The 27,802-nt window shown below is 39.1% G+C and overlaps 1 protein-coding gene across 1 annotated transcript in view; it reads left to right on the top strand.

Annotated features, from left to right (window-relative positions):
- Positions 1 to 27,802, top strand: part of LOC124774951 (mediator of RNA polymerase II transcription subunit 12) — a 365,571-nt gene that overhangs the window by 47,186 nt on the left and 290,583 nt on the right. The window contains exons 9-11 of the mRNA XM_047249660.1: positions 10,247 to 10,367; positions 16,128 to 16,279; positions 25,828 to 26,101. Of these exons, the coding sequence (XP_047105616.1) occupies positions 10,247 to 10,367; positions 16,128 to 16,279; positions 25,828 to 26,101 (547 nt within the window). The remainder of the gene's footprint in view (positions 1 to 10,246; positions 10,368 to 16,127; positions 16,280 to 25,827; positions 26,102 to 27,802) is intronic.

The following is a 27,802-nucleotide window of genomic DNA, read 5'->3' on the forward strand; positions in this document are numbered from 1 at the left end:
GTGAAGTTCGGTGGCAGGAGGAACAAGACTTTTGGTCAGGTGATTACAGGGTTATAAATACAAAATCAAATAGGGGTAATGCAGGAGTAGGTTTAATAATGAATAAAAAAATAGGAGTGCGGGTTAGCTACTACAAACAGCATAGTGAACGCATTATTGTGGCCAAGATAGACACAAAGCCCATGCCTACTGCAGTAGTACAAGTTTATATGCCAACTAGCTCTGCAGATGATGAAGAAATAGATGAAATGTATGACGAGATAAAAGAAATTATTCAGGTAGTGAAGGGAGACGAAAATTTAATAGTCATGGGTGACTGGAATTCGTCAGTAGGAAAAGGGAGAGAAGGAAACATAGTAGGTGAATATGGATTGGGGGGAAGAAATGAAAGAGGAAGCCGCCTTGTAGAATTTTGCACAGAGCATAACTTAATCATAGCTAACACTTGGTTCAAGAATCATAAAAGAAGGTTGTATACCTGGAAGAATCCTGGTGATACTAAAAGGTATCAGATAGATTATATAATGGTTAGACAGAGATTTAGGAACCAGGTTTTAAACTGTAAGACATTTCCAGGAGCAGATGTGGATTCTGACCACAATCTATTGGTTATGAACTGCAGATTGAAACTGAAGAAACTGCAAAAAGGTGGGAATCTAAGGAGATGGGACCTGGATAAACTGAAAGAACCAGAGGTTGTACAGAGTTTCAGGGAGGGCATAAGGGGACAATTGACAGGAATGGGGAAAGAAATACAGTAGAAGAAGAATGGGTAGCTTTGAGGGATGAAGTAGTAAAGGCAGCAGAGGATCAAATAGGTAAAAAGACGAGGGCTAGTAGAAATCCTTGGGTAACAGAAGAAATATTGAATTTAATTGATGAAAGGAAAAAATATAAAAATGCAGTAAATGAAGCAGGCAAAAAGGAATACAAACGTCTCAAAAATTATATCGACAGGAAGTGCAAAATGGCTAAGCAGGGATGGCTGGAGGACAAATGTAAGGATGTAGAGGCTTGTCTCACTAGGGGTAAGATAGATACTGCCTACAGGAAAATTAAAGAGACCTTTGGAGAGAAGAGAACCACTTGTATGAATATCAAGAGCTCAGATGGCAACCCAGTTCTAAGCAAAGAAGGGAAGGCAGAAAGGTGGAAGGAGTATATAGAGGGTTATACAAGGGCGATGTACTTGAGGACAATATTATGGAAATGGAAAAGGATGTAGATGAAGACGAAATGGGAGATAAGATACTGCGTGAAGAGTTTGACAGAGCACTGAAAGACCTGAGTTGAAACAAGGCCCCGGGAGTAGACAACATTCCATTAGAACTACTGATGGCCTTGGGAGAGCCAGTCATGACAAAACTCTACCATCTGGTGAGCAAGATGCATGAGACAGGCGAAATACCCTCAGACTTCAAGAAGAATATAATAATTCCAATCCCAAAGAAAGCAGGTGTTGACAGATGTGAAAATTACCGAACTATCAGTTTAATAAGTCACAGCTGCAAAATACTAACGCGAATTCTTTACAGACAAATGGAAAAACTGGTAGAAGCCGACCTCGGGGAAGATCAGTTTGGATTCCGTAGAAATGTTGGAACACGTGAGGCAATACTGACCTTACGACTTATCTTAGATGAAAGATTAAGAAAAGGCAAATCTACGTTTCTAGCATTTGTAGACTTAGAGAAAGCTTTTGACAATGTTAACTGGAATACTCTCTTTCAAATTCTGAAGATGGCAGGGGTAAAATACAGGGAGCGAAAGGCTATTTACAATTTGTACAGAAATCAGATGGCAGTTATAAGAGTCAAGGGGTATGAAAGTGAAGCAGTGGTTGGGAAAGGAGTGAGACACGGTTGTAGCCTCTCCCCGATATTATTCAATCTGTATATTGAGCAAGCAGTAAAGGAAACAAAAGAAAAATTCAGAGTAGGTATTAAAATTCATGGAGAAGAAGTAAAAACTTTGAGGTTCGCCGATGACATTGAAATTCTGTCAGAGACAGCAAAGGACTTGGAAGAGCAGTTGAACGGAATGGACAGTGTCTTGAAAGGAGGATATAAGATGAATATCAACAAAAGCAAAACGAGGATAATGGAATGTAGTCAAATTAAATCGGGTGATGCTGAGGGAATTAGATTACGAAATGAGACACTTAAAGTAGTAAAGGAGTTTTGCTATTTAGGGAGTAAAATAACTGATGATGGTCGAAGTAGAGAGGATATAAAATGTAGACTGGCAATGGCAAGGAAATCGTTTCTGAAGAAGAGAAATTTGTTAACATCGAGTATAGATTTAAGTGTCAGGAAGTCGTTTCTGAAAGTATTTGTATGGTGTGTAGCCATGTATGGAAGTGAAACATGGACGATAACTAGTTTGGACAAGAAGAGAATAGAAGCTTTCGAAATGTGGTGCTACAGAAGAATGCTGAAGATAAGGTGGGTAGATCACGTAACTAATGAGGAGGTATTGAATAGGATTGGGGAGAAGAGAAGTTTGTGGCACAACTTGACCAGAAGAAGGGATCGGTTGGTAGGGCATGTTTTGAGGCATCAAGGGATCACAAATTTAGCATTGGAGGGCAGCATGGAGGGTAAAAATCGTAGAGGGAGACCAAGAGATGAATACACTAAGCAGATTCAGAAGGATGTAGGTTGCAGTAGGTACTGGGAGATGAAGAAGCTTGCACAGGATAGAGTAGCATGGAGAGCTGCATCAAACCAGTCTCAGGACTGAAGACCACAACAACAACACATGTTTAATAACCACCATCCCCTTTGGGGCTCTTGAAGAAAATGTCCATGAGGATCTCTCTTGGCTGATCTCCTCCATCAACTCAACCTCATCTGTCTTAACACCTAGCACCCACATTCCTTTCCGACTCCACACACATCTATTCTCATTTGGATCTCTTGTTCTGCATTGCCCTGCTTGACCATCATCTTGAATGGTCTGTTCTGTCTGACACATACTCGAGTGACCATTCCCCATGCACTGTCCATTTGCTGACTCCTACCCACCTGCGTGTAAATCCGACTGGCAGCTTTTTAAGGCCAAGTGGAGGCTTTACTCCTCCATGGTAACCTTCGACGAACAACATTTCCCCAGTTGTGATGACCTTACAAATGTTATCCATATCCCTGCAGAATGTTCCACACCTCATACTTCATCTTCACCATGCTGTGTTGTGGTCCCCTGGTGGACTGATGCGTGCTGCGACACAATACACATGTGGTGACGTGCTCTCCATATTTTTAACCATTATCATATGAGGCAAATTGTATTCATCATAAACAGTTGCATGTGCAGTGTGGTTGCATTCTTTGGGATAGCAAAAAAGTTAAGTGGATTTCCTTTACTGGTTCTTTTAACGGTTTCATTCCTTCTTCCGTTGTGTGGGGTCAGCCTTCTTTGGCTCTCTGGGACTGAGGTCCATATTCTGATTTTCGTCCTGAATGTAGCACATGAAGTCATTGTAAACCCTATTGCTATCTCCAACACCTTGGGCCACTATTTTGCCAATATTTCTTACTCCACGTACTATCATCCCACCTTTCTCCCTCGGAAAGGAGTGAAGGACGTATGGGTGATATCCTCCTCCTCTCAGAATTGTGAATAATGGTACAATGCCGCATTTACTATTAGAGAGTTAGACCATGCTCTCACTTCATCCCGATCTTCTGTCCTGGGGCTAGATGATATTTACACTCAGATATTGCAGCACCTTTCTCATGTTGGCAAGCCGTTTCTCCTCCATACATACAATGTATTTGGGTAGAAGTCATGTTTCCCAGATGCTTGCTTGAAGCCCTTAAGCCCAATAAGGACAAACTTCTTGCTTCTAGCTACCACCCCATTTCTCTCATCACCTGTGTTTGCAAGGTGGTGGAATATATGAATCAAGCCAGCTAGTATGGTGGCTCGAGACTCACACTCTACTAACCACTGCACAATATGGATTTTGAGTGTGCCATTTTGCAGTTGACCATCTCGTCACTTTGTCAACCCATGCCATGAATAGTTTTCTGTGGGTATACCAGACTATGGCCATGTTTTTTGATTTGGAGAAAGCCTACGACACCTGCTGGAGGACCTGTATCCTCCGTACTCTATATATGTGCGGCTTCCGAAGATGCCTGCTCCATTTCCTTCGGGAATTTTTAAAGCACTGAGTTTTCAAGGTACATATGGTCTCAGCCTTGTTGGACACCTTTACCTAGGAGAATGGGGTGCCTTGAGGCTCTATCCTGACCGTCGTGCTCTTTACTATAGCTGTTTACTGTACCATGGACTGTCTCCTGCCAGGCATCTTTGGCTCTCTTTTTGTTGATGAATTTGCGATCTATTGCAGTTCCCCACAGACTTGTCTCCTTAAGCGGTGTCTTCAGTGTTGTCTCGATCGTCTCTACTCCTGCAGCTGTTCACTTTTCCTCTGACAAAATCACTTGGATAAATTTCTGGTGATGCAATAGGATTCTTCCACCATTTATACATCTTGGGTTTGTTGCTCCTCTGTTTGCTGAAACTACTAAATTTCTGGGGCTCATGCTTGATAGGAAACTTTGTTGATCCTCTCACATGTCTTACCTGGCCGCATGCTGTACCCATTTCCTTAATATCTTATGTGTCCTAAGCAGTACGTTCTGGGGAGAGATCAGACCACCTTCCTCCATTTGTACCGATCCGTAGTCTGTCCGGTACTAGGCTGCGTGTGTTTTGTTTATTCCTCTGTATGTCCTTCCATTTTATACCATCTTAACACACATTGTGGAATACCTCTGGCCACTGACACCTTTTGCATTAGCCCGGTTGAGACTCTCTATCCAGAAGTTGCCAAACTACCACTCCCATACCTATGTGATGTCCTCCACAGTGGATATGCATGCCATTTGTCTGCAATGCCTGGTCACCCATATTTTGCCCTCTTTGTCGATGACTCCCTTGACCGTGAGTATGGGGCATGCCCTTTTTCTCTGTTACCTACTGGAGTTCACTTTCGACTACTGCTCTGGCAGCTTAACTTCACACTACCTGCCACATTTCTGATAAGTGTTAACCCTTCACCGCCTTGGCTTCATACAGTGACCTATGTTCATCTTGGAATTCATTCACTTTCTGAGGACACTGCTCTGGAGTTGATGTGTCGCTGTAAGTTTCTTGACCTTTGCACACAACTTAGCAACAGCACCTTCGTAAACACTGATGGCTCCAAGACTGATCCTGGTGTTTGGTGTGCCTTCGTCATTGACACTGGCCATTTTCGAGTTTGGCTTCCAGAACACTGCTTGATTTATACAGCAGAGCTCTTCGCCTTCTATCAGGCTGTCCAGTACATCTGGCGACACAAGCTTTTTAATTGTGTCATACAATTGACTTCTCTCTGTGCCCTTCAGAGCCTCTGTGTGCTGTACACAGTCAATCCCTTAGCGCAACAACAGGTCCAAGAAATCTTCCACTTGCTCACTGTTTAGGGGGCCACTGTGAGGTTCATGTGGGTTCCTGGTCATGTTGGCCTAGAGAGAAATGAGGCTGTTGATACTGCTACCAAGGCTGCAGTCCTCCTACCTTGGCCTGCTCGCTCTTTCATTGCTTCGGATGATTGCCATGATGCCATGTGTGAGCAGTTGTTGTCACTTTGGCATCACAACTGGTCTTCCCTACACGGGAACAAGCTCCTGGGAATTAAACCTCTCACAGTGGCTTATCGAACATCCTCTCGCCCTCTTGTCCCAATGAGATCATGTTAGCCATTTTGCGTATTGGGCACTGTCTTTTTTAGCCACCATCATTTGTTAAGTGGTGATCCCCTATCACTTTGTGCTTATTCTCATCAACTTTTGACGGTTCATCATTTGCTAACTGAATGTCCTTTTTCTTACCACTTATGTTCCAGTGCCTGTTGCTGTCTGAGTTATTGACTGTTCTAGTAAACGACACATAGGATGTCGGCCATGTTTTACTTTTTATCCATCATAGCAATATGACAAAGGACATTTAATCTTTGGTCGGGAACTTCTGCTGTCTCTATGGCAAATTTTGTGGGCCTCTCTCCAAAGGAAAGTCCTTGTTTTTAGCTCTTTCCTTCCATCACATCGGCTTAACATGTAGCCGCTTCTGACTTCTACTTACTCGTGTGCTAAGGTTATGACATGGGTGCATATGACCTCAGTTGCTCTTGTGTCCTAAAACAAAACACCCAAAACCCATCCATTTACCCAGGTGTGAAGAAAAATTAGAAACTAAGAGGTTAGGTAGGCTGACTCCTAATTTAACGGTTTTGCAGACAGATGAAATGTCATCAGTTCAGTAGTAAATTTAACTCCAAATTGTTGAACAAGTATGAACACCTATGTGCTTGTGGTCTGGAAAGAGCTTTATTTTGTTTTCCATGTTTATAATTTGGAGGAGAGCTTTCATGGGCTAAAAACAGAGTCTATGACATTTATCATTTCCAAGGCAAAATTAAGAAACCCTTATGCAACCAAAAAGTTACCAGTTATAGGAAGATACTAAATCTAATTATTAACAGTGTTCTTTTCTGTGGTGCCTTGGAACTTGCTCTCAGATGACATGATGAGACTGAATCATCTTCCAATCCTGACATAGCCTGAATTTTAGTGCAGAATTAGAATCGCAAGGAGAGGTTCCCAGGAGTGGGGTTGACTTTTTGAAACCATCTATATCATTACATAGATTGAAATACCAGGTATCACATACTGCAGCCATTCATCTTCGTGGGCCCTCATTTGTGAGATGTTGATGAAAAAGAAAAATTTCAGAATTTTGCATGGCACTCAGTAGTGTCAAAAGAGGTGTGCTACATAGATTGGTTGCATGGTCTAATCAATAGGGTAAGTGCTTCACACACAGAAGGTTATAGGTTCAAATCTTGGTAGGTGCAGTAATTTTTTTAAAATCTTTATAGAACTGACTTTGATCATCAGTTTTATTCAGTTAATTGATTTAAACTGAATTTTTTATTTCCTTTCCTTTGTCACACCTATTCAATCATAACATCAACTTCTTTATTTGCCCTCGTTTTTCTTTCTATCTTTCTTTTTCCACTTGAAATCTTTGTTCATATGTTTTTAATTAATATTATATGTTAATGTTGATATAATTTCTTTTTATTGTATTCATAAATCTTTTTCTCATTTTGCTTGAGTTTCATTTTACTCATAAACCCCTCTTTTTGTAAATCTTCCTCTGCATTATTTGGTCCATAGTGCTGTAGGAAATTATGCTATGTATTAAACATTACTATGACGATTACCATGCAAAAAAAATTGCATATCTTGTAATGAAAAATCTGTATTTCACATCATTGCTCAGTCAGTATAAATATATGATTTCGTCTTTTGTTTTTTAACCGATAGATTGGAATTTTCAAGTAATTGAATATTATAATAGATACATATAATTAAATTTACATTCACAATAATTCCAAGTGGAACAAGAGTGATTAAAATGATGTGACAAAAGAATACAAGTAAAAAACTACATTTCAACCAATTAATTGAATAAAAATAATGGTCACAGTCATTTCGATAAAGATTTTAAAAACAAAAGTACTTAAGGCATCTGATTAGATTCGAACCCACAACCTCCTGCATGTGAAGCCTTTACCTTATCTATTACACAACACGAACAGTGTATGTAACACAACTTTTTTAATGCTATTGAGCATCATGAATAATTCAGAATTTTGTTTCGTCGATTACTTGCATGCAAGGGCCCATGCCATAAAAGAGGGAGAATTTGAGATGGAGGAGTGACACGTAATCTAATGCAGGAGGCAAGAGAATTATGTGATGACGTAAGTTATGAGGTGAAAGAAAGATTCAGGTTCACTGGACCCTTAGTTGTTCCTTTCTCTTTCTAGAAGAGAAATTTACCATTTACTCTTCCACTTTTTCAGCAACTTCTTTCAGAGCAGCTATTAAATGCTGTTCTTTTTTCTAAACAAAGAATCTTTGAGGGGAACTCCCTATTACTTATAGATGAGAGTAGTAGGAAAGTATCCTTTGAACTTACTTTATTACATAAAGGGTATAATCTTTGTGATACATTGAGCAAATTGTGAAACTCTTCCAAATAAAAATTACAGTTACAATACCATGCCAGAAGCAGAATGTTGTTTATCATCACTGAAATGCATCATAACCTTTTTGTAACACTGTGAACCACAAAAGACAACACCACTCGCACTGTACTGTATTGAATGAGACCTCATTTCAGCAGTTACTGACTTCAATCTTTAGTGATTGAAAAATTTGCAAATATGAAGGAAAGAAGAATGAAATTCCTCTACAGGTGGTCACTACAATGTTAAATGACAGAAATACAATCAAATTTCATTAACATCAGTCCTATTCCCCCCCCCCCTCGTTTCCCGAGCATGGGGCCCCAGGTTCGATTCTCGCTGGGGTCAGGGATTTTCACCTGCCTCGAGATGACTGGGTGTTTGTGTTGTCCTCATCATTTCATCATCATCATCATCATTCCTGAAAGTGGCAAGTTTGGACTGAGCAAAGGTTGGGAATTTGTATGGGTGTTGATAACCGCAAAGCTGAGCGCCCTGCAAACCAAACATCATATCAGTCCTACTGAGAAAGTTTAATACGGCAGGCCTACTACTGTCTGCGTATATGGAATTGCAATTCATCTTAATTTCTGAAAATAATATCTCATCTGTTGTACACATTTTTGTGTCATTATGAGTAAATGCTGCAATGACAAGAGCAATCAATGTGTTTCTATCATGGATTATAAAGACATGACCAGTGCACTGATTTTCTTTCCTTTTTTTAAATTGTTTTCTTTGTGAACTTTCTTTTCCCCACCAACTACCACTGCCTCATCAAGACATTTTCTAGCAGAGTGTAACAATATATTTGTTCTAAGCACATCACTCACTGCCACAGGGTTTACTGATTTTGGTGGCACTTGTTCATCATAAGGACACTATTCAGTATCAAAAATCAGCCACACACTATTGTGAAATAACAAATAGTTCCTTAGTTAAAGAAAACAGTATAAAATTGACTTTATTTATGATAAGAGTAAAATCTGAATTGTTACTGTATACAATAATAATAATTGTTACAAAGGAGCTTAGGGTACATGTAATGAAAGCTTGACTTTTTATTACTTTCTAAAACTTTGTGAGGAAAAAACAATGAGAAAGCACATAATATACAAAATTGGGATGAAAAGAAGAGAAATTGTTAATACAAAGAATTTCTGATATTTCATTCACAGGTATAAGAATAATGTTTGAATCAGAAAAGACAAATTAGAATTTAAATGACCAGAGGGGGGCCAAATAAAGAAAGTCCACAAGCAACAAATAGCAGAGCTGCTGCTGATGGGTGAGAAACAGTACAAAATTGTGTGCCAGGAAATAATGATTATGCATAAAATTGTTAATTCATATTAAGTTTCAAGATGCCAAAAAGAACTTTAAATCTATATTTTCTTGTTTACAGATTTATCAGTCAGTTGTCCTTCTTATCACGTTGTGTTTTGCATTTTCTCTTTAGCTTTAAAAACATTGTAAGTTATTATGTGTAAGTTCAATATTTGTGGTGTTTGTATCGCAATTACTCCTAAAATGGCTTTTTCAGCTAAGTATATGAAAATGAATTTACCTGTAAGAATTACAGCAATATATACTCATTACTTATACAGTTTGTTATACATACATAATAGATTCAAAAACAGCAAGTGAATTATCTCTCTTCTGTGAATGTTTACGTAATGTAACTGCCAGTAAGAGTGTAAATATGGTGCATATACTGTCAGCTGCAGTGTCACATGGTTTCACTGAAAGATGTCTAGCTTAAAGCACAGGAAATACAGTGGTCTCCAAAGCCACTTATTCACACATCATTGTTTACGGCAGATATTTCTTTGTACATGTGTATCATGGTGAAATCACAGGATTTAAGGTTTATGTGAATTTAAAGTACATTGAAGCTGTTTGTCCTCAAGTAAGACAGAGGTGGAATTTGAATTGAGATTTATTTTCTGTCAAGCAGAATACTGCATTGGACATTAAGCTGAGATAGAGGTTTGTCAGAAAATGTGTACAAATCTTTTCATTGTGAGCTTTGTCTTTTTATGTGACCACCTGTATAGATGTATTTTGTTTTATAATTCCAAATATTTCTCTCTGTTTGCCTATGATTTTATTGCAGTCCATATAAAATTGACAATTCATGGTTTCTTTTTATTACAGTAATGTTTTGGTGCCCAGTACCATTCAACCTGGTCTCAACCCTCTCACTGTTACTTTTAATGAATACATGAATTGCCCACATCATCGTGATATTGTGATGAGTCTTAGTGCAATACTACAGGTAATTTTCCTTAAGTTTGCATACTCTGTTCAAGAATGACATTAAATTTATTTCAAACAATGGAAAATCCAGGATGGAATGTAACAATATTTGAGAAGGAAAGTTGCTACTCACCATATAGTGGAGATACTGAGATGCGGAGATGCGACTCAGCATCTCCTCTATATGGTGAGTAGCAACTTTTCTTCTCAAATATTATTAAACTTATTTCCAGTTTTATAAGAAATAAAAGCTCCAAAAGTACTTGTACAAAAGAAAATAATTTGACTATGGTATGAGGTAAATTTCCAAACCATTCTCACCTGAGAGGTTAGTGAAAAAGAGGAAGAAAGAAAATATGTGGAGTGGTAGTGAATTTTTAACTTCTGCTCATTCCTCACTGCTACCACTACTGCCATTAACATCACACCACTTCAACCAATATCAGGATGAGATAATGAGACAGCCCTGCTCAAGAAACACATTGATTTAGGTCATTAGTTTGCCTTTATCTTCATCATTATTAAGATCCTCCACTATGCTGCTCCCTAAAACTGCTATATTATTATGCATTCTGACCGGAATGGCTGGAGATAGCAGTCATGTGTGCATGAGCTGTGCTTGCTTGTGTGAATGCGAGTGTGTTTTCCTTTCTGAAGAAGGCTTTGGCTGAAAACTCACTGTGTAACAGTCTCTTCATTGTGTCTGTCGGCAACTCAGCATTCCATCTTTACAGTGAGTAGCAACCTATTCTTTTTGTAATATTATCATTATTAAGAATATTTTTGAAAGACTCACTTTTCATTTTTATTTAAACTTTGAGAATGTTTATGGGATATTCTTTTTATTATTGATTCTGCATTATTGTTGTGTGCTCTCCTCATACACAAACAATCAGCTCATAATATCACTAGCCATTAATGAGCTTCCTCAATTTTGAAACTACTGTTTCATCTCAACGAAGTCCACTACGTAACAAATGCCCAATAATCTACCTAGAAAGAATAGCATTGTCCTGAAAAAATATAACTCCAGTTTGGTAACTTGTTGATTTACCATCGTTTATTGTCACGTTTAGGTATTCCTTTACCTCTGCCATGTTGTTTGTTGGTTTGTATATTATGCTGTGGCACAAAACATTAAAATCAAACCTGAAAATACAAGGAACAGCAGATACTAAAGATGATGTTTTCACCAGATAAAATGAACATTACAACATGTTCAAAATGGAAGCCAACATACACGCTAAAAGGGTGATATTTTAGTAAGCGTTTCTCTTATCAGCTTCGCCAGAAGATGATGCAGGCAATACTCAGCAAAATGTTGCGCCATTTGATGAACTCACCATCCGGGAAATCTGAGAACTTTAATTAGCTCAGCTTTCCAGAAATGCCAGCAATATCATTTTGCTCTTTTCTTTACTATGTTTACTATGTCATGCTGAATGTGCCCATTCTCAACACTAGACCTTTTGAGCAAACATGTTCATAATTTACAGTCATTATATAATATGGTATATACTAGAATGAGCAATTTTAATACATAGAGTATTTCATTATATGCAAAGATGCCATGAGCAGATTCCATGCAACAAATAAATATGGAAACATAAATCTAAAGTGATTTTTGAGAGACTTTGTCATCTCAAAAGGTGCTGACTTGAAATGTGTTGCTCAACAGTAAATCGGAAACCAATTGCAATAAACCATATTACTACAGACACAGAATCATGGAGACTACATCCTTTCATGTATTAAATGGGAATAGCACCCTGAAATTGCTTAGAACTTTTCAAGCCGGGACTTGAAGGAAGTTTGCTCAATATGTTAGGAAGCAGCATGTAGAACGCTTTAACAAAGATGAACTTCAAAGCAAGCATTAATCCTCACTGTTAAGACAGGACTAACATTTTGTTGGTGAAAAAGAAGTAGTTATGCAGCCCTCTCTACTGTTGTGTGTACTGTGTGGTCTGATGTCATTTCAGTGTTATTCATAGGCTGGGGGTGTAACCAACTGACAGCCTAGTTCGTACTTTGAGCCATGCACTGGAAGTTAATCTCTTATTTAATAGTGATAGTGTGGGATGAATGAAAAAACTAAATGAGGTTTCCAGTATTCAGTATTAGAAATACAGATTTATCTTGTTACAGTATGATCCCAGAGTGGTAGCTACCGCTCAGTGATGTGTAGCTGGTACAATACACATTCTTCACCATGCATAAGATGTTTGTCAGTCCCTCACAGCTGCACACCACGTTCACATAGCGAATAAAAGTCTGCTCTGTAAACTGTCATCACAGTGCAAACAGGTAGGCAACCCCAACACTGTGAGATATAGAAGGGCCTAGTAATTTCATAGTTTTCTAAGCCCATTGCTGTAGAATATGGACATTGGTCAGGATTTCATTTCACATGACATATGCAACAGCACTATAGGTGTGATTTATGAGATAACAATAAAGAGTAATGCTTCCTATGAAGATGGCCCTTTCTATTCCTTTTTACCTGCTGTTTTCTAACAATCATGTAATCTTGTTTCAAGTACAGGGTTACAGAGTTTAAGGAAGTCAAGCATGTGAATCACTGTTTAATACATGAAGGAGAGATGTACTACCTGTGATGTTGTGTTGTGTGATTGTTTCTTGTTGCCTGTATTCCAGTTTTCAATGCTATGTCTCAGGAGGTTTCTAGCTTTAACATTGGATGACCAATTTGAAGTCATCACCCTTAATGATGTCAAACACCCTCAAAAACCTTTTTAGTCCCTACATATGTTTTACTATTTAATTGTCCCAGCAAATCTGCTCGCAGTGGATTAGTATATAATAATGAAACACCCTCTGGTACTGATCCATTACTGATTTTAAAGTTTAACACTGTATGGAACACTTGATAATACTCAAAATCTACTGCACATATTTCAAAGTAACGTTGGGGTGCCATCCTCTTAACCACTATAACATACTTTTAAGGATTGGTACCATTCTCTGGAAGCATATCTCTGCCCACAATCCTTGCTCAAGTGAGTTTCCCCATATGGAGACATTTTCTAGGATTCTCATCTCTCCGTAACAATGTACACCATCTTATCCACTTGCAAAGTACACATTAAAATGTCTGTTACTTGATTTGCAAGGTTGGGACAGCAAATTATATTGGCATGGCCACTATTTAATCTTTCAGCTACAGTGAATCCTCTATCTTGAAACACTCTATATCATACTGCTGAATATGAAACATAGTGTGTAGGACTTGTCTATTAATTTCACTTGAATACCAACTCCCAACATCAATTTTCTACATTGCTTATTTGACCATAAGATTGCTCTGTAATTTCATTATGATCATTTTACATTCCTTTTTCTTCTATGCTGTTTGTTTTATGTCTTTGTTAGTGTTGCCTCTAGATCTTTTTTGAGGCCTTGCATTCTGTTGCTATCCATTGCTCCTCTCAATACTTCTAGGAGAATATTATCTGAAGGCACCTTCTGCTCTAATAAGTTTTCTCTGTTTTATTTGCATATTATTGGGTTGTCCACTTTCTCTAACATTCCTGTTCCACTGTTGCCTCTTTGTACTCATATGTTTGGTGGTTAGTGTTTTACATGCATAGAACTCCTAAAATACTGCTTCAAAAATCCCCTATGGTAACTGTCTGTATATCATTCTGGCTTTCATCATCCACCTGGTCTTATGTTAAATATGTTTTTTCTTCCACTTGTCTTCTATGTTATTCCTTGTGTCTATTTACATTCTGTGTGTTGTATTTCAATCAGTTTCTGTTTCCTTTCCAATACTGTTCTGCTTCCTCCCTCCGTACCAGTCCTCCTCTTTCAAATGTACCTTCACATCTCTATGTTCTAACCATAACTTGCTCTCCTCTTTCAGAGTTCACTTCTTTTTATATTTTACTTTCATTTACACTTTATCATTCCTTTCAAGTTTTGCTCCCATGTTTGACTTATCAATTGCTTCCAATCATTGTCAGTTTTTTGCAATTTTAATCTTGCCTATTGAGTCAGCTGTTACTTTTTTAAAACTGTTATTAAGTATTTCAGACTAAACCCACACAAGTGGTATCATTGACAGTTTTGGCTTCTTGCCAAGTCATTATCAGGTTATTTGAATATGTTACTGAGTGACTCTTTCAACTGACATGGTCACAGGGACAGTATGGCTGGTCTGTGTGTGTTACTTCTGGTAAATTTTTATGTACCTTGTATCTTTCTTGAACCATGGCTCATTCAGACATGCTTTTACCTCCTGTAGCATATCTCTATATCTCTTTCTCCTTCTCCAAGCCATGGAAGATTTGAAACATTCTGAATCCTACATTTTAGGTATGATTCGTCAGGTGGACTTGAGTGGGGACTGTGTTGGATGGGGTGGACAGAGGAAGAAAGAGGCAGGAAGCAGAAGGAGAGATTGGGGATGGGTGTCTGGTGGCTCAGAGGGAGGCAGTAGGCATACAGTATAGGGATGCAGGAGAGATGGGTGGCAGGTACATGAACTAGGCAAGTTACAGACAGCCACTAGAGCCAGTGAGGTGTACCACATGATACAGATGATGTGGAAGCATTGATTAGGAAAGGGTGGTTGGACAGAGGAAGGAAAAAACTGTTGGGTAAAGGGTGTGGTGACAGTGGGGTAACAGAAATTGAGGCCCCACACTGGAGCAACTGAACGATATCCTTCACCGAGCTTTATTATCTATCTACATGCCCAAAAATGAGGAACATCCTATCCACAACCCTTCCGTCTGCCGTAAAATGGTATTCCATCACCCACCCAACCAACACGATATCCTACTCCATCCCTCTGCCATTCCCACTCCCAAACCCTAGCCATTGGGTGCATATCCCTGTGAAGGCCCAGTTGCAAGGCCTGCCCAATTCACACACCAGCTCTTCCTACTCTCCAGTCCTGTCACAGGCCTATCCTATCCCACCAGAGACAGGGTCACTTGTGGAAGGAGCCATGTCATAAACCAGCTTTGCTGCAATTTTTACTCAGTTTTATATGGGCATGACTGACACTCAACTGTCCACCAGAATGAATGGGCAATGCCAACTCTAGCACAGAACAGAGTTGATTACCCAATGGCAGAACATGCTGCTGAGCACAACATGCTTAAGTTCAGTGGCTGCTTCACAACACTTGTTATCTAGATCTTTCCCTCCTACACCAACTTTTCTGGCCTACTTAGATGGGAGATATCATTGCAATACATCCTTCACTGCCACAATACTCCCAGCTCCAGCGTCCACTAACTCATTGCCCCCACACCCTCAGATCAACAGTTTGCCCATTCTCTGTCATGTCACCCTCCCAACTGATGCCTCCATGTCATCTACTTCGTGCGCCACAACTCATTGACTCTGGTGCTCTTATGTCAAATGTCTAGCCTGTGTGCCTGTCACCCCTCCATCCTGCATTCCTGTCCAGCATGAATGCTGCCTCCCTCCAGCCCACTAGCTATTCACTCCCAAAACCTCCTTCATCTTCTCACCCTTTACTCTCTCTACCCACTCTACCCAATGCAACCTCTCCACCCTAGTCCACCTGCCAAACTTCAATCTCAGCATTGTGTGTCCATTCAGCACATAGTAGACCCGCAGTGTGCATCCATTTTCATAATTGTTTGTGTTCTAATGCTATGTAATTTATATTTTACTCGTAGTGTGTGTATTTTTATGTATTATAATGATCTTATATTGTTACATACAATTCTATTGATTTGAAGAAACCTATTTTATCCAGAAGTTTCTTCATGTTATATAGGTCATCACACTTGAATGCCCCACAGCATTAGTATGGAACTGTGTGGGTGAGGGGAAGTCAAATTCTATGCTCAACGGATCACCTCTTGACCATTTATTGTGCACTCCATCTATGCTTCCAATGCCACAGAGAGCAAACAATCCAGAAGTAAGGTAAACAGAATTGAAAAGCTTTTACTTTGTTCATTATTGTCATTTATGAAGACAAATTTGATTTTCCCACATTTATTTACGTTTAATTGTGCAGGGGTTTTCTTATTTCAAAAATGAAAACATTTGGGTAACAGACATTAAACTTCATATCTGATTGCTTTGAGTTTTCAGTTCGTCAGTTTTGTAAAATAAGGTATTCTCATTATTGTAGCACTCAGTACAAAAGAGAGCTGACCAATTAATTGTTTATACAGTCAAACATGAGGCTGCAGAGAATACAATAATAAGGAAGTGACATCCAGAGGCTTCCTAAGTCAGTAGCAGTGTTCTAGCCCTAGTGTAATCAAGACCAAAGTCCAAACAGCATAGCATATCCAAGACTCGGTTGTGACCCTGTAAGATGACAGTGAATAGTAAAACAAAGAATGATGATTCCATAGATAGTCTTATAATGTGCATTTATTGTAGTATGACCACAGAAAGTAAAATCTGCCATAAGATAGTAATAAAAGAAATGATCATCTTTTATCAGAGGTAGATACAGCAGAAAGTTCGCTGTAGCACTGAGTCCTACAGAAGATGTATGGCAGCTACTGAATGACGTAGCAGAGCAATGTGGTATGGTGTGGACTCAGCAGGAGCTCCAAAAGATGGGATGTCATAGGCTACTGGTGTGAGCAGCATGGAGAGGAGCTGCACCTGCAGCTCTCTGCTGGAGGTTGCACCATTGATTAAGTACACTGTGGTAGAGGAATCTCCATGGGCTCTTGATGACCATATGACCCATGGACACAACTTGTCTCATATTGAAGTTCCACTGTAGGTGCTACATGTGCTGTCCATGAATGATGATGGTTTCTCCTAGTGGCACCTGTAGCATTAGACCTGTAAACATAATATTTGTGATCAGTACCAAAGTAAAACAAGTGAGACGCATAAGCAGGGGGAGCTTGTCTGGGCCAAGGTCCAGCAACTCGTATAATGTAAACATCATGCTGGAAACAGTATTGGCCAACTATGCAGGGGTCTAGCCCTATTTACGATATATGGGATCCTGCAAACAGAGGGGCTGCTGTGGTGGAGATACTGATGTGGAGGGGGTTTCAGTTGATAACAGAGTACATGCTATTTTCAGTAGGCACAATATATTGGCTAGCTGAGCTAGGCACAATATATTGGCTAGCTGAGCATCATGCATTTGTTATGGAGCAGTATATTCATAACGATGCTTCTGTGAGTCCCACTCAGAGAGCATTTCACTCTCACTTTGAACTTGATCAACATGATTCTTTTCCTGATAGAAAGGATGTTCACTCATCCATCCAGCAATTTCCATAGCGCTCAGCACTTAAAACATGTGGCTGTCTGGGAATTATCTGGTAGGGGTGTAAGAAGAATCTTGCACAGAGATCTTCACATGCACCCATGCATTATGATGGTTATCCAAGAATTAAGAGAGAGACATTTTGAAACTTGCAGAGTTGTACATGAGGAAATACTTCTGAACATTCCCCCTGGAGCTCTGTGTTGGTGAACATGAAGAAGGAGAAATCTGGCTCCAATACGACGGAGATTCAGCTCACACTACTTTGCATTGTCTAGAAATTTTGAGAGAGTTGTTTCCTGAATGTCTTCTCTCTAGTGGAGAAATTGTCTGGTCCCTAAGGTCACCCTGTGTGTGTGTGTGTGTGTGTGTGTGTGTGTGTGTGTGTGTGTGTGTGTCCGTCTTGTGGGGACACCTAAAGGCTCAAGTGAACAAACATTGCCCCACAACTTTGCAAACACTTAAGTAAGCAATCAGCCAGGAGGTGGCTGCTTTTCCACCGGAAATGAGACAGAGAACATGGACAACTTCCAGAAAAGGCTTTTTCAATGTGTCAAGATTGGAGGATGTCATTTACTGGAAATAATTTTTATAACCAGTGAATGTAAAATGGCATAGTTTTTGTTGTTCACAAATAAAAATATTTTCTCAATACCTTTGTTTGTTTGTAACTACCTTTTGAAATACAGAAGGTCTTTGTGCCATATCCTGTATTACACTCATGCTTCCTTTTAGTTGCATCGTAATACATTTAATAGAAGAGGCATTTGATAATGTAATATCCATTACTTAGATGGCACACACAAAAAGGGGGAGGTGGGGTTAAACTACACTCTCCTTATGTACAAGTCCATTGCCCAGTAGACACAATAGAGAAATCTGCTGTACTTCATTGCAAGAGGTAACAGAAAATCTGATGAGCAATGAAAATTAAAGATTTCTGGACAAGCATAATGCTCTCTCTTTTTAATCACACCATGATTTTCTTTAACTGGAGAGATAAAAAATCTGCTCAGAAGACAAAATATACAAAGAGTAAAGAAATAGGCAAGCTTTTGGAGCCAGTGGGTTGAAGGGGAAGGAAGAGGGATGAAGGTAAATGACTATCAAGATATAGTAAATGGGAGGGTTCAGAAAAGTTACCCACAGGGGAGACTTACTGGATGGAGAAGGAAAGACTAATTGTTGGGGACAGCACTGGAAGAGATTTGAAAACCTGAGAGCTTGAGGGGGGAAGATAGGGTAATAAGCAGCACAAAGATTACTTTACAAAACATTATGGAAGAATTAATGAGGAAAGTTAAGTGCATTATATATGGTAGAGGTGGGGGATAGGGATATCAGGAAATAAAAAATATAGAAAACTAAAAGGGAACAAAGAAAGGAATAGTTACTGAGAAGAATTGCTGAGACTGAGGAAATTAATGTAAATTAAGGCCACGGGGCTGGGAAGAAACAAGGACATGTTGTAATGCCAGTTCCCAACTGCAGAGTTCTGAGAATCTGGTGTCTGGGGCAAGAATTCAGATGGCACATGTGGTGAAATGGACGCCAATGTCACGACTGCTATGTTGTAGAGCAGGCCTGTTCAGGAAGTGGCTAGGTGAGCAAGAGTCCTTGCACTCTGTCACCGCCTGGGTTGTGAGCTCTCACGGAAAATGCGCTGGTCAGACGTCATTATGTAGTGCAGGGGGAAGTGCAAACTGGGTGCTGTCTTCAGAGGACTTATCATGTGTTACATTTGCCATAGCCTTAGGTGCAAGCAAATATACTCATATGTAATGGCGCAGTAATTAAAGTGGAGAACAGCTCTTTGTAAATCAGAGAAAAGCAGCATTGTGGCTGGGTGTAGGAACTTCAAAGCGAAGGTCAGGCATATCATCATCATCATCATTTACAAGTCATCAGTGTAGTTGGCTAGCTACAGTTATAGATATTCAGTGTGACAGGCAGTTGCATGATAAATTTCGTGATAAAACAACCCTCGCAGAATCCTTTAATAATTTTCGTCCTTATAAATTTCCATAACTTCACAATTTTGCAGCTGTGATTATGTTGATATTTGTAACTACATATTTGTGCAAGCAACTTTTTTCTACAGTGAAGAGAATGACGTCTACACGTAAAAGCTCAATCACAGCAGAACTAAAAAGCTAATCTTCGAATTAGCAATGCTTGGAAAGTGATACCAGACAGCGATATCTTAGTGCAAAGCAAAATAAGCACAATTTGATGACACCAAATGTTTTTCTGTTTAATGTGAGAATAAACTAATCAAAAAATACAAGTTGATGTCAGTTTAAACATCGTCCAAAAATTGCATTCATCAGTCATAAGAAATATCATGTTTTGTATTTAACTGTTCCATGGTCTTTGCCTCATCAATTAAAAGAAATGTAAGTTTCATTCCATTATCATTTCTCATCAATGCAACAGTTTTAGAAAATAAATTTGCCACAAAATGCTTTAATTAGCCACAGTGAAATGATACATCTCTGTAGAATTAATGTTAGCAGTCATAGAATATACTTGTTGAAAACAGTTTCTTATGCTGAGGTGCCTTGTTGCTGTTACTCTTCTTCTCCTCTTCCCCTTCCGTTACTCACCGTGAGTGGCCAGTTGCTCACTGCTGAGGTTTTAGCATGAGCCAGCTCACACAAACAAACTGGTGAGCAGGCCTGTTGTAGAGCCTGGAAGCCAAAGGGTAGGGAAATGGGTGCAGAAGGAGCATAGGGTCTGATATGGATATTACGACCTCCTATACCAACCCAGTAACTGGCAAAACATATACTAACAAAGGGAGAACCACCTGTGAAATAACACTTGTCGTGTACCAGCTGATTTGCAAACATGCAATAGAAAAATGTAGAAGCAGAGCAGAGGTGAATGGGAAATAATTCTGGTAATGGTATGGGGAGAAAATTGGAAAATTTACTGACATAAGTGATTTTGACAGAAGGCTGATTGTACAGCTAGTCTTCCGGGAACAAGCATCTCATAAACGGCAAGTTGGTTATTTGTTTGCATGCTGCTGTTGTGAGCATCTATGTAAAGTGGTTGAAGGACTGTGAAACCACAAGTAGGCGATGAATCATAATACTTGTTACATCAAGTTCAGGGTAGTGTCTGGATACACTGTCATCTAGATGAATGGTTGCTCAGAAATGCACCACACCATGGATACAGACCAGTGGGAGCATTATTATGCTACAAGAACATTGAGCTTGGCTTCCGTGGGACCAGTGATGGTAATCAAAGCCATCATGGCAGCTACAAACTGCCAACCACATAGAAATTTTATTCAGGAAACAACCTTTCATGTATTACATCCTTTCTTCCAGGAATGCTAGTTCAGAAATACATGCACTAGAGCTTCTGTGAAGCTTGGAAGCTAGGAGAAATAAAGTAGCAGACTTATGCTATGCACACGGGTTGTGAGTCTTATCTGGACAGATTGACTGGTAAGAGCATTGCTGATAAGATGCAAGGTTCCAAGTTAATATCTAGTGCAGGGTTTCAGAACAGCGTACATTCAGTGAGAGCAGGTGCGACTGATATTTAAAGGCTCTGAGGCAGAGCTGCCCCAAAATATATATTAAAATAAATTTCTCAGTTATGTTACACAAAGTTCAAATTATCAGAATGCCTTTCGCATATTTCCCACACAGATTTAAATAATGCTGGCCTTCGTTTTTAGAACTGTGGATATCTGATTACACACTCTGTTTTTCAGACAGGTAGTAGCTAGTTTTAAGGCTACGCCTTGAAATCCCACTTAGCTCTATGTAGCAGAGCTTTGGGGTATGTTTCCTTTGAGAACAGGTCTGATGGGTGTCCCGAAGGCTCTGGTTTTTCAGCCTAAGGGTGTCCTACCAATCTGCACACAATTTTCATGTTCCGCTGCTTATGTCAAAAGGGAATGAATAGAGTTGGTGAAACTTTGTTATCGAATCCCTATCTCTGTATATTTGCTATTATGCTTTGATGAACCTTTAATTGACGTTTAGTATTATTTTTTTGACAGTGTTTTGGACAGGTTTTTTGTTTCTGCCACTGGCTATTCTATCTACTGCTGGAATAAGTTTGGAAATGTCTCACCAAGAGTATGTTTACATAAATGTCATCACCTAACGAGAATTTCACAACTGACTAGAGAAGGAGCGCACAAAATATACCTCTTGTGCAAAATATGTCCCGTTACTTAGTTTCCTTGCTTGCTGACTATGGCTAATGTGCGTTATCAGCAAGTGTCATTTTGTGAGTGTATTATGCATGAGTTCAAACACAGCACAGTATGAATTCACTGTCCAATTTTGTCAGGTAAAATTTTGGAACATACAATTAGGACGACATTGAAGAAACTTCGTTCAACGAGACTCGATGTAAATATGAATCAAGAACTAAGACAGTGTAAATCCAGGCAAGAGTATACACACTCTTTTAACAGAGAAGTGCACAATGCAGCTGAGTGGTTGTGTGCACTATATCACTTAAAATGCATAGTTTTGTAATACACAAGTGTAAATATGACAAATACAGTCTGTACATTTCCATGGCAGTTGCTCATGTCAGCCAGTCACAGCACAAGATCTGTGACATTGTCAAAACATCGCTGTATCATCATGTGAACTCATGAGCACCACAGTTTGAGTGCACAAAGCATTAAACTTCTGAAGTTCAGAAATGAACAAACAAAGAATTGTAATCATGCAATGAAGCTGATGTACACCACATAAAGGGTACAGGGTACTTATAAATGGTGGAAAAATCGAATTTTTTATGATATTGAGTTCTATAGTCTTTCCTGATTACATTGATATATGCATTATAAGGTTTCAAATGAAAAATGACCTATATATACACCAAATTTTGAAGTTATTGTCGTGTATGCCACCACACCCCCTTTATTTCTGTTACAGAAACCAGAATTATTTCGAAAAGAACTGTGAACTTTCTATTTCCAGCGATTATACGTATGATACATTGTATATGTTGGTAAAAGTGCAGGTTTCGTGTCCGTAAATGATTATCTTTGCTAGTATTTACTTTCGTTTCTCTGAAGTAGTTTGTTCCCGTGTTATTGAATGTTTGTTGCCCAAATGCTACATATATTTGTGGAAGTATACCCTTTAGTGTGCAATAAATATTAACTATGCCACACGTCAAGAAATTCAATAAAAGGAAATTCCGTGGCAACGAATTCACAGACAAAGCAAGCCACACTGGTGAAAGTAACCTCTGTATCAGTTCTTCAGGGAAGAAACTCCCACAATTCACGCCTCCTGGTGATTCAAATTTTTGTGTTAACAATGATGCTGTTTGTAATGGATTTGTTGTTGTTGTTGATGTGGTTATATTACCTTCTTTGATAAAGGAAGTGGAATGTAAACAATGTGATGGTGTAGGCTATCTGGAAATAACTGACCAACAAAATAGTAGGAAGCGTTTAGCATCAAAATTAGTTGTTCTGTTTAGATCCTGCAATAAATCTACCTCAAAAATGACTTCGAACATTGTGCATAATTGATATGATGTGAATTTTATGTTAGTGTCTGCAGAGCAAGCAATAAAAAAAGGAAAAAAGGCTGCTCAAACGTTTTGTGGTTTGATGGACCTTCCTCCTCTTCCCAGTAGGTTCAGCAAGTACATAAAAATACTTTTAGGTGCTTTAATGGTTGTGTCTAAAGGATCTATGAAATGTGCAGTAGAAGAAACTGTAAATATTAGTGGAACCAGGGGCGTTGCTGTTGCACTTGATGGGACATGGCAACGTTGAGGACATTGTTCCTTGAATGGTGTTGTAAGTGATACGTCTCTGGAGAATGGAAAAGTTGTTGATGTTGAGTGCTTATCTAAGTACTGCCACACCTGCCATGGTAACACTAACAGAAATATTGAACATCAGTGTTCTAAGAATTATGATGGTTACAGTGGAGGTATGGAGTGTGATGGAGCTCTACAAATATTTCAGAGGTCAGTGCCTGTTTATAACATTAGATGTACGAAGTATCTAGGCGATGGGGACTTTCAATAAAATTAATGAGTTCAATATTTATGGTGATACCTTGGTAACGAAACTAGAGTGTTGTGGACATGTGCAAGAGAGGATGGGTGCTAGATTGAGGAACCTACAAAGAGAAATGAAAGGACACCCACCTACTCAGGGAGAAATGATCATCATAATAAAATAAGCGAAAACTGAGCTCGAACGGAAAGATTTAGGTGTTCCTTTTTTGCGAGCACCATTGGAGAGTGGGATGGTAGAGTAGTAGTATGAAATTGTTCCATGAACACTCCACCAGGCACTTGGGTGTGAATTGCAGTGTGACCATGTAGATGTAGATGTAGAAAGTTGCTATCTGATGTAAAATCTCTGTTTAGCCGAGACAGATTGACAGAAACTGAAAAAGGCCGTCTTCAGTGTTATTATGGACTGACCATTAGATGAACTGCACCTCTGAATGATGTTACAGCAATGCTGTATGGGCCACATACTTTCATAAGTTGTCCACAGATGACCACCCTGTTCACGGACTTTGCCCTAAAGGGGCAGATTCTTGATGTGGTTACCAAAAAGCAAAAGAAAGTGGTCAGATATACCACCATAAATGTTCTATTCCTGAGGCTATGAATGAATAAAACCAATTTTTAGAGACCAGAGTGACCCTGTTTTGCTTAGTAAATGTCTTCATGGGGGTACTCAGAATACAAATGAAAGTTTCAACCATTGCAGATGGGAAAGATTACGCAAGAATGTTTTTGTAGGACTAAATACATTGAAACTTGGTGTACTAGATACAGTGATAGGGAGGTTGGAAGTCCTGAGAAATTTAGGCATAAAATGTGGTTCTAATGTGGAATATCAGTTGCTTATGTGTGACAGACAACGGGTGCATGAAGCTGAAAGATTCGCTCTTCAGGTTACCAAAGAAGTTAGAAGTGCTAAAAGGAATGCCAAGAGAAAGCTTGAAGATGAAGAAATGCTGCAGGATGAAGACTATGCTTCAGGAATGCTCTGAGGTGCAGTTTTATTGGACTCATATCTTCATTTGCAGTTTCCCGCATGTTGCATTTTTTCAGAATTCAGGTACAAATATTTCCTTAAGTTTATAAAGCACTGGTCTAATTTTTTTCTGTAACTTGCAATATTCCATACTTATGTAGTAGACCTAAGCTTTATTGCACAATCAACTAAATTATAGAAAAAATAACTTTTTTATTAGGAAACAAATTATAAAAATTAAAATGTAAGATGTGATATTTTTTATCCTTGTAATATACATAATAGGTGGAATTAAATAGGTCTAATACCTCAGCCATCATGTCATGTACATCTGGTAAAAATTTAGTCTCCTTCAAATGTATAACGTAGGGTTAAATGGTACCTCAATTTGAGGAAGCATTTTGGAAAAAAAATGCATCAATTCCTTTGTAATTTTTTTTATTAACCCTAAGAAGGTTCAAAAATATTCAAAATACTGCTAATTTGATTAGAAAGTTTGCTGCATTACCTGATATCAACAAAAATCTGCAAAACATATACATTATAAACAGTGCCTGAAATAAATAGATGTTGATTTTTACATAATATTGAGCCGGAAAAGTACACTGTATCCTTAAAGCTCTCTCCAAAACATATCTTTTAGTTTGATTTGTTGTGGTAAATTGTCAGAAAATGTGATGTTGGAGGATAAATAAGCTAACTGTAGATTTTGTCTTGGAGTTAGCATTTTATTTTATTTAGTAGCTGATTGTGAAATGGGGAGAAGATACGGTATGTAAACATTTGGTTAGAGTGTGAGATTGCCTTTGCCCCCCCCCCCCCCCCCCCCTCTCTAAAATTTGGTTGTGGTGTGACAGATTGATCTGTAGCATAGCCTTAGGTATAGGTTAGTTCCGATTGATAAATGCCGCTGCCTTCCCCAATACAGAAAGCATGAGCCATGCCGGAACTAGTGTGTTCTGAAAACTTTGTGTTTGTACTTGTACCCAGTATTTTGCTTTAACAACAGTTGCCTTGTTCTAAATTCAAACTCTTGCTGTACGTCTTGTAAAGAGCTTAAAATCCAAGAACTCTTCATAATTTTTCTATTGTTTAGTTTTTGTATTTTGCTAAAGGTAATATTGTTACTGTACAATAATTGATGCTCCAAACACTTATCTATTAAATGTAAATAACACTGATATTGCCTAATGGGATTGTCTCTTGTATTTCTACTGGCAGACGTCAGCTGATGGCTGCCGAAGAGCATGTGCGGCAACGAAGTCGAGCAGCAGAGGGCCGGTGGTCATGTGACAAGTGGCAGCAGTCATCTGCTGGCGTTACAACAGCAAGAGTCCTAGCTGCACTTGATGCTCTTGACAGGCACAATTTTGACCGTACTGATAGCACTAACTGCCTTGATACACTTTACTCTAAAGTTTTCTCACAGTCAACCACAGTAAAAGATGTCCAAGCCAGCCCCAGTGTTGATGTTCGAGAAGCCAGGACAGACAATGTGAGTTTGTACTTCATGGTATAAAAAATGTTTTAAGTTAACGTGTCTTTTTTCTTCTTTGATGTAGTTCACATGAAAACTCATTCATAGAACAAATATAAAAAAATATTTAGCAAGTTCAGTCCTGGAAAGTCATGTATGGAATGCGTATAATGAAAGAAGTAGGGGTAACCACTCACCATATAGATAAGGTTTTAATACACACACACATAGATACATGGCTACATTTCCCATCCTCTCTTGGTCTGCATCGTCATGAAAATGTATTCAGTGAACAAAATTTAACTACATTTGTCTTTCTTGATCAGATGATGAGAATGACACTCACTGAAACATCACACCATTTCAAGGAACTCATCAGGCAGAAACGTGAGAATTTTATTTTAGTTCAACTTGCCAAGAAAGAGAACAATCTTGTTTACAATCCTATTTATGTGTATGTAGACTGTTGGGTGCTTCAGTTATACTGTGAGTTGGTACTTTTACTCTTTACATTGTTTATAAGAAGTTTGAGTGTCTTCAAAAGCAATTTAAATGAAGGTTAATTTAAGGGAAAGGAATATTGTAGACTAAAACCACTATTATATTGGCAGATAGCTGGAGGTTGATAAGTCAGAGGCTTGTTGTAAGGTTTCATGAAGACTTCGCAAGCATGCTGCCTGATCTTACGTCTTCTTGGCAATATATCAACAACATAGTGTGCCCTCATACACTAAGTGATCAAAAGTATCCGGACACCCCCAAAAACATACATTTTTCATATTAGGTGCGTTGTGCTACTACCTAAATCCAGGCACTCCATATCAGCGACGTCAGTAGTCATTAGACATCGTGAGAGAGCAGAATGGGGTGCTCCGCGGAACTCACGGACTTCGAACATGGTCAGGTGATTGGGTTTCACTTTTGTAATATGTCTGTATGCAAGATTTCCACACTCCTAAACATCCCTAGGTCCACTGTTTCCGATGCTATAGAAAGTGGAAACATGAAGGGACAAGTACAACACAAAAGTGTATGGGCGGACATCGTCTGTTGACTGACAGAGACTGCTGACATTTGAAGAAGGTTGTAATGTGTAATAGGCAGGCATCAATCCAGACCACCACGCATGAATTCCAAACTGCATCAGGATCCACTGCAAGTACTGTGACAGTTAGGCGGGTTGTGAGGAAACTTGGATTTCATGGTCAAACGGCTGCTCAAAAGCCACACAACAGGTTGGTAAATGCCAGACGATGCCTCGCTTGGTGTAATGAGCGTAAACATAGGACGATTGAACAGTGGAAAAACTTTGTGGAGTGACAAATCATGGTACATAATGTGGTGATCTGATGGCAGGGTGTGGGTATGGCAAATGCCCGGTGAATGTCATCTGCCAGCATGTGTAGTGCAAACAGTAAAATTCGGAAGTGCTGCTCTTATGGTGTGGTCATGTTTTTCATGGAGAGGGCTTGCACCCCTTGTTGTTTTGCATGGCACTATCACAGCACAGGCCTTGATGTTTTAAGCACCTTCTTGCTTCCCACTGTTGAAGAGCAATTTGGGGGTGGCAACTGCATCTTTCAACACGATCGAGCACCTGTTCATAATGCACGGCCTGTGGCGAAGTGGTTACACGACAATAACATCGCTGTAATGGACTGGCCTGCACAGAGTCCTGACCTGACTCCTATAGAGCACTTTTGGGATGTTATGGAACAC

This window comes from Schistocerca piceifrons, chromosome 2 (genome assembly GCF_021461385.2).
Source record: "Schistocerca piceifrons isolate TAMUIC-IGC-003096 chromosome 2, iqSchPice1.1, whole genome shotgun sequence".
NCBI classification, from domain to species: domain Eukaryota; kingdom Metazoa; phylum Arthropoda; class Insecta; order Orthoptera; family Acrididae; genus Schistocerca; species Schistocerca piceifrons.